We start from the raw sequence: 10,951 nt of genomic DNA, 5'->3' as shown, positions 1-10,951 counted from the left end.
AGCGGGAGCCGGAGGCCCGGGGCTCTCTGGGCCGCGCCTGAGGCGGAGGCAACGGGGCCGGGGGGCGGCGGCAGTAGTGGCGGCAGCGGCGCAGGTGTGCGCCGCGGCTGGCCCGGGTGGATGGAGTTGGAGGGGCGGAGTGCAGGCGGTGTGGCGGGGGGGCCGGCGGCTGGGCCCGGGCGGAGCCCCGGGGAGTCTGCGCTGCTGGACGGGTGGCTGCAGCGGGGCGTGGGACGGGGGGCCGGCGGTGGGGAGGCCGGGGCCTGCAGGCCCCCGGTACGGCAGGATCCGGACTCCGGCCCGGACTACGAGGCGCTGCCGGCTGGAGCCACTGTCACCACGCACATGGTGGCAGGCGCCGTGGCAGGGATCCTGGAGCATTGCGTGATGTACCCCATCGACTGTGTCAAGGTGAGACCTGGACTGGGCTCGGAACCCGACCTGGGGCTGACCCACCTTAGTCCCATCTAGAGCCAGGATCCTAGCTGAGAGCTGGAGTCGACGGGGTTCCTTCTTGGCTCCAGGCACTTCACACGATTCGAACCGGTACTCCGTGCAAGCAAGGTCCGGGCTGGGAGTTGAGCCCACTCAGGAGCCAGGACTTATTTCTAACCGTCAGTGAGATCTGAATCGGGACTCATGATCAAAAATCTGTCAGCCAAAGTCGGAGATCCCACCTGGGACTTAACAGGAATAGGGTGGGATTGGGGATCCCGAAGCCCAGGTAAGTGCTACTAACTCGATTAAGGTGACGCCAACTGGCGTGAATCAGATGGTAAACTGGATCTGATGGCTTGAGATGTTCTTCGGGTAGGTGCTTTTACCAGCTTCTTGCTGTGTCTTTCCTTAGAAGTGACGAGGCAGGAACCGGAATCTGGGATCTCTCAGCTAGATAAAGGACGTATTAAATCTTATCCCGTGAGTGATTGTAAGTCGTTGTGCAGTCAGAAATCAGAGTTTCAGACTGAAAGTAATATGGGAAAGATCGTGTTCAGGAAAAGGTTTCGATTTCTCTCTGAAGCAAGCATGATATCCCACCCATTTCCTGAACATGAAAATTGAACTGGGATTAAGATTGTGTATGTGCAGGGAGCACATCAGCCCCCACACAAGAGAGGAAACTTAGTGTATTTCTTTGGGCGCCTGAAGTTGACAAAAAGGGGAAAGTTGCCTAGAAGGGAAGTGTGACGGTATTAGAAAGTGGATGTAAGTGTGAAGAACGTGGAACAAGATCGACACAATTAGTGTGAAAGTAAAACTAATTGCATCCACAACCAAGCAGGATGATTAATGGATCCAGAAGTGAGATCCTTCTGAAGAAAGCTGAGTCTCCCCTCTGAAGATGGGAAAGATTGTTTTTACAGTTTTTATTCTCCACCCTTAGTAAAGATGCAAACCACTAAACTTGAGATCTAAATTGAGGGGGAAGTAAATCCGAGGAGACTGTTGAAAAAAATATGATGGAGCCTTGTGCTTCCTTTACATGTTAAGGGTAATAGTCAACAATATCCTGGCAGTTCTTTGTATGTTTTCTCCTCAAATTAGGAAAATGTTGTGTATTCAAAAGGAGGAGAGTGTCAATTTGGGCAATGCAAAGCAACCCTTTTCTGCTTGCTGCTTGTTCCAGTTACCATTTCATGTTTTCATAGTAATATGGATGAAGAAATAGGGAAAGAGCTCATGAAGCTTTGTGAATGACACTGAGTTGGTTCTAGTGCATTGCAAGGTTAACTCCTAACAAGGACCATAGCCACTGAAAATGTGGTTAAATGCACTTAACATGATTAGAATTTTAAATGCCCTTGTTGATTGAGAGAAATAAACCGGTAAATTCCATGAGAAAGAAATATAACCATTGAAATGTAAAATGAATAAATACTAATAAAAAAGAGCCAACATTTATGTAGTGGACTCTAGGTTGAATGGGAGTTGACAAAAAGGGGAAAGTTGGACATGCTACATATCCAAAAGTTAATATGATCTGGCTGCAGAGTAACCTCATTCTACTCAATCATGAGTAGAGTGCAGGATTTATGTTGCTATTTCAGGATGAGTATCAAATGGGAAACAGATAAGTGAAAGCAATGAAAATTATTTAATGGCTTGAAAAATACAGTGTAATAATGTGACAAAAATATTACTACAGCTTTCACCGTTATGCCATAACAACATAATGGGAGACTGTCTCCTTACACTGCATATTTTCATAATGCTATTGTTGCTTTGGACATTTTATAAATTCCCCTGTTAGAAATGCCTCCAGAATCTTTGTATGCATATCCTTAAAGATAGCAAATCTTTTTTCTGTACACACACACACACACACATACACATCTCAGAAGATTGGTTTAGGGGCTGGGGCTATAGCTCAGTGGCAGAGCACTTGCCTAGTGTGTGAGAGCACTTAGCACCACATGAAAATAAATAAAGGCTTTCTGTCCATACACAACTACAATTTTTTAAAATAATTGATTTAGTAGAAACAGAGACCACTCAAAATCATATACTATGAATAGGTGAGAGCTCACAATGGGAAGTACCTCTTGGGGTACTTAAAGATTAGGTGGAGCTGGAAAGCAAGGAGATGATTTACTCCTTGAGACCTGTGTACCCACTGGTTGTGAACAGTTGTGAAAGAGGAGTTCAAGAAATGCTTTGCATAACCACAGCAATACTGGAATAAGTCATTTCTAGCCTTCCAAGGCAGCTATTTGGAAGAACAGTTCTTATTCATTTACATGAACTTTGGAATTTTTGTTTTTGAAAAATTAGTCATGTAGGGATGGGGATGTAGCTCAGTGGAAGAACCCTTGCCTAATTTGCACAAGGCCCAGGGTTCAATCCATAACAACGCAAAAAAGAAAAAATTAGTCATGCAACATTATAGTCACGCCTCAAAACCGTACATCAAGGAAGTAATAATTTGATCTGAATGAAAAATATTCAGGAGTCTTCAAAAATACCAAGTCTTGTCTTTGAAGAATAATTTTCATTTGCCATTAATGCTGGGATTTAAATGATTAGAGGGGAGACCAATATGAGTTAGTGTCCATATGTCAAATGCTGTTGTGCTTGCATGAAAGTAAAATTCAAATCCCAGCCTGCCTGGTTCACTTGTCACCTGGCAGTTTTTCTTTTTACCATAATGCATGGTGGAGAGGAAAAGCAGGTCAATTTTACCACAAGACTGGAGGCAGGTATCCATGTTGTAGTCAGGAGGGCAACCACAGTGTTTGCAAATGAAAGCTAGTGTTGTTTCTTGGCATGCAAACCTGTGTATCCTCACTCACTTATCAGGGTCAAGTTGACTTAAAATATCCTTGGGAGGGACTATGGGAAGTCAACACAGCCTTGCTAGACCATGGCTATCCACCCATCTATTTCTGTGGTCATAATAAGGAGGTTTGGGAACCCAGATAAATCCCAGTTTCCTTTTCTAGGCCTCAGAAGCAAGCATCAGTCTTTATCTATAGGGATAGGCTCTGCAACCCAAAGCAGTGAGAACCCTTCTCAGAACCATCTGGCTAAGTCCCCACCTGCTTCCAAGGTACTGTTTTTGGTTCTGCAGTGGTGAAACAAGTTATCAACTTACATAACAAAGAGGGAAAGAGCAGAGGGAGAGAAATCTTTTCCATTCTAGATGTAAATTGATATCTATACACCAGTGAAAGGTTAAGAAATAGAAACAATGACATTTGATTTTCTTGCGTCTAATACTGATTAGTTAAGTGTTCAATAAATGCAAATTTCTTGTGTGCCAAGTACCTATCTCTTGTGTCCCACATACATTTAATCTTTGAAACAACTTCATGAAGTAGACACAATTTTCATTATTTTATAGATAAAGAAAGGAGGCTTAGAGGGCAGTTAAGTAACTTGTCCAACATGGTAGAATGTAAGAGGCAGGGACATCATTTGAATCCAATCTGTGTGACTCACAAATCTCCCTTATAGCCTCTCAAAAGAAGATTTACAGACCCAAGCAAAGCAAACAATCTCACAATAGAGCTCATCTCTGAATATGTGTCCTTCAGATTAGCAGCTGAACACTATATTCATTATAGCCACATAGAAACCTTAAAATAAACTTTTAAAAATGCAGAATTAAACCGGACTTATTAGGTTTAGGACCAATTGTCAATGCCTATTTCTGAAAGCTTTACACAAGAAACAATGCTGTCATAATTCTGTAACTTCTTGGATATAAGTAAATATACCTTAGCATATTTCTTTAAAAGAGTAAAAAGCCTTTACAGCACATTGTGAAAATTACCAGTGGTTTACATGTCTTATTTTTTTAAATTCCTCCAGCAGTCCCAAGAGCCAGCCATTCTTGGCCTCATGTTACAAATGACAGTTTTGAAGCTCAGAAAAAAGGTTAATACTTGGGACAACACATCTGGCAAACTGGGACTCAAACTCAGGCTTGCTTTTTTTTTTTTTTGTACTAGGGATTGAACTCAAGGGTGCTTAACCACTGAGCCACATCCCCAGCCCTTTTTTGTTTGAGACAGGGTCTCACTAAGTTGCTGAGGCTGGCTTTGAACTCATTATTCTCCTGTCTCAGCCTCCCAAGCTGCTGGGATTCCAGATGTGCACCACCATACCCTGCCAAACTCAAGCTTTTGTCTTTTACCAAACCACTTAGCTCCCTACTAGTTTGTTTTTCTTCAAAGCAAAGCATTCATAAATTCTTAAGAGATTTTATCTTTCTAAGAAAAGTAGATTTACTGGCTCCCAAATTTGGGCATCCATATTCATTTTTATATTTAGCATAGCTTATACTCAGGTCCTCTCCTTAAGGGAGAAGCATTGAGTAGAACCATTGTGTTAGATCTAGATGTGCATGTAAAATATTCAGTATAACTTACCCACAGTCTAGTTTTCCTCCGTCTCTCACTGGGGATTGAACCCAGGGCCTAGCATGTGCTCAGCAAGAACTCTACTACTGAGCTACACTCCCAGTCTTTTAGGTTTGTTTTTGTTTTAATCTTTATTTTTACTTATTTATTCTTATGTGGTGCTGAGGATCAAACCCAGAGCCTCACATATGCAAGATAATTGCTCTACCATTGAGCTACAATCCCAGCCCCAGCATTTTAGTTTTGAGACAGAATCTAAATTGCCCAGACTGGCCTTGAACTTGTAATCCTCCTGCCTCAGTCTCCCAAGTGGCTGCATTTGCAGGCATTCACCTCCTGGCCTGGCCCAGGTTGTTTTTTTTTGGGGGGGGGGGCGGGGGTAAAGAGTTCCAGGTTTCTGAGATCAGACCTTTCAGGACTGGCTGCCAAATAAGCCAATGACTGAAGCAGAGCAATGTGATTTCTAAATGTCCCTCCTGTACAAGGTCAGTTTTACACAAATTTTTGGAAACACATAATTGTTAAGCTGCCAGGCCAATTTTAAAACATACCCTTTGAATAAAGCACACCCTTTATTGGAGATTCATGGGGTCTTTTGGGGAAGTGGGAAAGAATGTGTCCTTTGTGATATCTGTATTTCTGATTGAACACCAGTAATTAGCCTTTTAAAAAAATATTTTTAGTTGTTGATAGACCTTTATTTATTACTTTATATGTGGTACTGAGAATTTTACCCAGTGCCCCACACATGCTAGGCAAGCACTCTATCACTGAGCCACACCCCCAGCCCTAACCTTTGAAGTGTGAAGTTTTTTTGTTATTTGTTTTGTTGTTGGTGGTGAAGACGATAGGAGGCAGGAAAAAATAACTCCAGGAATGTGGTTTACTTGTGGCTAACCAGGACCTGTTAATCTGGTTAATTTCTTTTTCCCATGCTCTTGAGAAAAGGCATTACTCTTGGATTCCAGATGACCAACAGGAAACTTCAAGCTTTTAAATCCAGACTGAATCTAGTGATTGGAATGAAGCAAGATTTTAAATTGTACTTGGACATCGGTTACCCCTTGTTGGTTCACCAGTGGCTATACTCATTACTTTCTGACCTGGTGCAGACATGGCTATGTGACAAAAGATTCATTCATTCAGCAAACAAATCTTAAGTGCATTCTGTGTGTCAGGCACTAGACATTAATTTTATTAACTTATTTTGAGGTACTGGGAATTGAACCCAGAGGTATACTACCAACCACTCAGTTATATTCTTAACCTTTTTAATTTTTTTTTTCTTTTAATTTTCAGACAGGATCTCACTAAGTTGCCCAGGCTAGCATTGAACTTGGATCCTCCTGCCTCAGCCTCCAGAGTTACATACATGTGCCACCATACTCAGCTAGACTGATTTTAAACTGTTAGTCTCCGTGCTACTTTAACCTGAAATGGTTCATAGACAAAAGAGATTTTTGTGGGAAGGCACACAATTCAGAGAAGGTCTGATTTGAGGGAGTGTTTCAGATGAGATTAATTGCCCAAATTTCAATAAAACTGTCCAAGAACATTATGCAAGTGTTTATAATACACTTTTCATTCCAATCATTGAATCTTTTTAGAAATTCCAACGATTGTGTCACAGAAACTGATTTGTATTTGCTGATGCCGATTTGGGGATTCAGTCAATTTAGATCAGAAATCTGAAAGACTTTTGAGTTTTAGAGACTTAGGTTGGCGTCCAGCTAGACTCTCCCCACTTTCATAGTTTCAGGGCAAACTCTTTCCCAGGGAGTTGCAGCAGCCTCTGTTAGGAATGCTCATTCTGCCAAGACCTAACTTGTACACCCAGTTGCCCATGCCAAACAGTCTGAAAAGGTATCAAGAGATGAGCACCCATCTCATTAATCAGTGTGTTGGGGTCAATAAGCAGCGCCAGGATAGGTCTTTAGAAATAAATGCAGTAAATACTTGAATTTAGAATTCATTTGTAAAACTGTTAGCCTGAATTTATTAAGGCACAAAAACAACTTCTGAATCAGAGGCTTGATATTTATTGCTGGGGCAATGAATCACCTTGGAGTTCTGGGAAATTACCAAGTGGCCATGTCCTTGGGGAAAGCCATGATGTTCCACTCTTGGGGTCATCAATGACTAGAAGAGGAAAGGTTCAAGACTTGGAGAGATGGGACACAGATTTGGAAAGAAGTAAAGCAGGGAGCTATGTATTGCCTCCACAAATTGGCATGGTTGCCTGTAGAAGACCAGTTCAGTGCCCAAAGCCTGGGTGTTGATGTGGGGCAGGATGTTGGCCTCGCTGACATTGCACTTCTCCTTGCTGTAATTTCAGACCCGGATGCAGAGTCTACAGCCTGACCCAGCTGCCCGTTATCGCAATGTGTTGGAGGCCCTCAGGAGGATTATAAGAACGGAGGGCCTCTGGAGGCCCATGCGGGGGCTGAACGTCACAGCAACAGGCGCAGGCCCTGCTCACGCCCTCTATTTTGCCTGCTACGAAAAGTTGAAAAAGACATTGAGTGATATAATCCACCCAGGGGGCAATAGCCATATTGCCAATGGTATTGAGCCTTCATGTGCCGGTTCCCCCATTTTCCCAACTCTTTGCACTTTGCCGCTTCAGTGCTTTCCAGAATCAGCTTGGTTTGGAGCTGCAGCTTTGGGCTGGGGTAGGCCAGTTTATAGGGGAGGGACTTCTAAACCTGATGTTCTCAGACAACGGGCTGCTGCAACCCCACCCCTCCTCTGGGGCACCTCAACAAAGGGTTACAGCATCCTCCCTTACCTACCAGCTTGACTTTTTCCTCATCTTCTCCCTGGCATCAACTTCTAATGCCTGGTATGGAGACACACACTGAACTACCCCTACTGTATACTTCTTGATAGTTGGGTGGTATATTGCTCCTCAGGACGGGATTGGAGGTGGAGGTGACCCAGCTACCCAAGGAAGACACTAACGGAGCCCCAGATCTTCGCCTCACCTTTTCAGGATCCCAGTTGACCACAGGCAGTTTGTGTCATTGAGGACACGACACAGCCTTGACAAGTGAAGGGGGGAAGGGCCAAGGGTCTGTGGAGAATCCAGAAGGTTGGAGGTTGGGTGGAATTAAAGGAAGAGATAATAGCCCAGGATTTCAGATTGTCTGAAAACCAAGTTGAGTGGGGAGAGGGTGGGGGATATAGTAGTTCAGGAATGAAAGAAAGGTCTGGATGGACAAACGTTGGGATCTGGAGATGGGCGAGCAGCACAGGGGCAGCAGGATGGAAGGCAGGATTCTGTGGTGAAGATCTGACTACCTGGCACCACATTCTCCCTGCACTGGTGGCAGTCAATATACTGGCATCCCTTGGCAGCAGAGGGTTTGCTTCCTAGCTGGGGCATAAGCTGAGGTTTTTCTTAGGACCATCTGTATTGATAAAAACTGGGCTGTTCTTGCCTCTTCTGAGATAGGTGTGGAATGTACATTGATGACCTTTCCTAAGTTTGTGAGAACAAATATCTTTGTTGAAGCTGAAGTTTAGGAGCAGCGGGTGCCCTCTTGGACTGGCTCCTAACATTCCCTTTCCTCACTGCTTTAGCACAGCCACTCGCCTTCACTTGGGCCTCAGTGAATTGGTCAGCCTCTCCTGGCCTTAAATGTGGCAGTTGTTCTCTAATTTGCAGGTGCAGCCGGGTGTGTGGCAACATTACTTCATGATGCAGCCATGAATCCGGTGGAAGGTAATGATTCTTCAACCTATCTCTCTGGGTAGCTGCAGCTGCCTGTCTGGGTTTTTCCTTTATTTTTGTTTGCAGAAAAAAGCAAGAGAGCATTTCAATTTTTGTGAGAAGTCCTCCCATGTTACTTTATTTTACCACCAGAGGGCGCTAACTCCATATGTTTAGTCCTCTAGGGGAACCCCTCAGACAGGAAACATTCATTGGGATTTAATCCATCTTTGGGGCTTCCCTGCAAAAGAAATACCTCTATCCGCTTATCCCTGGGCTTTTCTGGAAGTCCCTTTTGTAGTAAATTTGATCTCTTCTGAAAGTTTAGCAGATTATTTAATTTTTCTTCAAAGAGGTGAAGATGGATTCTGACATTTAAAATTCTTACCTTTCTTCTTGGAAGGAAGAACATAGTTGAGATAGGAATGAAAGATTAAATTGTAGAGCTCAGTCTCTGCATTTCTACCTGGCTCTTGGCTTCTCAGTTGGAGGGAAATTCTCCAAAAACTGTGCACTGAGAGCAAGGGATAGCAGACAAATAAGAGAGGATAGCATAGTTCTAGTTCTTTGACTAGGCAAGGCCATGCGTGGGTAAGGGCCACACCTAAGCTGGAGACTGACAGAACTCACACCATGTTGTCCACTTGAGGAAGTGGATGATGTCTGGAAACTAAATCCTGACTCTTTTTGGCTAAGAATCTTGTTTTCTTTTTGGTAGTACTTTTCCTTCCTCCCCTCAGGGAGAGTAACCATCCTCATGTTTAAAGAATAAGGTGCTTCTCATACCTGAGGATTAGGATTGTTGGTGTTCTGTGTTCATCATTACACAGTGAAAGGTCAAGATTCTGATAGATACGTACCCATTCCAAGGAGACCCTCTAGAGGTATTAAGCCATAGATATATCTTGCGTTCTAACTGGCTGGTTTTAAAGAAATCCTGCTGGGAGTGGGCCCATTATTTTTTGACCCTTTGCCAAGGCTTTGCCTACCTCCTGGCCTCAAGAGGGAAACATAAACTTATCCTGTTAACTGGTAGTTAGTTCATTTATACTATCTTCTCTCTCCATTCCATTGGCTGATCTGCTGATTTGGGACCCTGAATCTGGATACTCTTGGTCACCGGCTATTTGCTGTCTCCATTTTCCTCCTTGTTGATGGCACTCCCAGTGGTCAAGCAGAGGATGCAGATGTACAACTCACCATACCACCGGGTGACAGACTGTGTACGGGCAGTGTGGCAAAATGAAGGGGCTGGAGCCTTTTACCGCAGCTATACCACCCAGCTAGCCATGAACGTTCCCTTCCAAGCCATCCACTTCATGACCTATGAATTCCTGCAGGAGCACTTTAACCCCCAGAGACGGTACAACCCCAGCTCCCATGTCCTTTCCGGAGCCTGTGCAGGAGCTGTAGCTGCCGCTGCCACAACCCCACTGGACGTTTGCAAAACACTGCTCAACACCCAGGAATCCCTGGCTTTGAACTCAAACATTACAGGACACATCACAGGCATGGCTAGTGCCTTCAGGACGGTATATCAAGTAGGCGGGGTGACCGCATACTTCCGAGGAGTGCAGGCACGAGTAATTTACCAGATCCCCTCCACGGCCATCGCATGGTCTGTGTATGAGTTCTTCAAATACCTGATTACTAAACGGCAAGAAGAGTGGAGAGCCAGCAAGTGAAGGAGCGCTGTGTGCAGCCAGGGGTAGACGGCACCGCTGCAGCCTGCCCCCTCCAGCCGTGTTCTGCCTCCTGGCACACTCCAGCCTTGAGTGGAGTTGGGAGCAAGGGAGAGGGCTCTCCCTGGGCTCTCAGTGTTGTGGCTAACACCAGTTCCCGCCAGCCTTGTTGCCTCACCACCTCTCCTCCCAGGCCTTGAGCGAGTGCAGCAGAGCACCCCTCAGCACTTCTGTCAACCTCCATCATGGGCCTGGTGACCCGCTCTAGACTGTTATAGAGGGCTAAGCAGCACATTCCCCTGGTTCCTAATAAAAAGCCTTTAAATGAAATGGTTTTGTTCTGTTTGTCTTGTCAAAGGGGAAGTGAAATGCTGTCAGCTGTTATTTACTTGGCTTGAAGCATAAATCAGGGAACCCAAAAGGTTTATTGAGGATGGCTGTAAGTTTTTGTTTCTGCTGACGTTCATGATGGTTTCAGTCTCCCCGTCACCTTGAACACTGGGCCTCTGACAGACCCTAACTTGGCATGAGTGCTTCATGTTCCCACCAGTGCCTCTTCCCTTGGGCAGCAGTGGGCACAGCAGAGTCGATTTTTCTGCTCCAATTCTGAGCTCTGCCTGAGCAGTGGAACTTTGCACTCAGCCCTTTGTTTTCTGATGTAGTTTTGAAATTAAAATTATTCAGTGAAACTGCAA

General features: G+C 44.5%; 1 protein-coding gene across 4 annotated transcripts; it reads left to right on the top strand.

Annotated features, from left to right (window-relative positions):
• Slc25a28 (solute carrier family 25 member 28) lies at window positions 1–10,569 on the top strand. 4 transcript variants are annotated; one of them, XM_026394827.2, is made up of 5 exons: window positions 340–411; window positions 525–724; window positions 7,198–7,426; window positions 8,530–8,586; window positions 9,742–10,569. In XM_026394827.2, exons 3-5 carry the CDS (start codon window positions 7,204–7,206, stop codon window positions 10,257–10,259), a joined length of 798 nt encoding a protein of 265 aa, XP_026250612.2. In that variant the 5' UTR covers window positions 340–411; window positions 525–724; window positions 7,198–7,203; the 3' UTR covers window positions 10,260–10,569. The 4 variants fall into 4 exon arrangements, with proteins under 4 accessions (XP_026250611.2, XP_026250614.1, XP_026250612.2 ...); XM_026394826.2 differs by lacking the exon at window positions 525–724 and having other exon boundaries at window positions 1–411; XM_026394829.2 differs by lacking the exons at window positions 525–724; window positions 7,198–7,426 and having other exon boundaries at window positions 117–411.
• Window positions 10,570–10,951: the final 382 nt, after the last annotated feature.

This window comes from Urocitellus parryii, chromosome 5 (genome assembly GCF_045843805.1).
Source record: "Urocitellus parryii isolate mUroPar1 chromosome 5, mUroPar1.hap1, whole genome shotgun sequence".
Lineage (NCBI taxonomy): Eukaryota > Metazoa > Chordata > Mammalia > Rodentia > Sciuridae > Urocitellus > Urocitellus parryii.
Note: the sequence above shows the minus strand (reverse complement) of the source record. Positions and strands in the feature narration are given on the sequence as shown.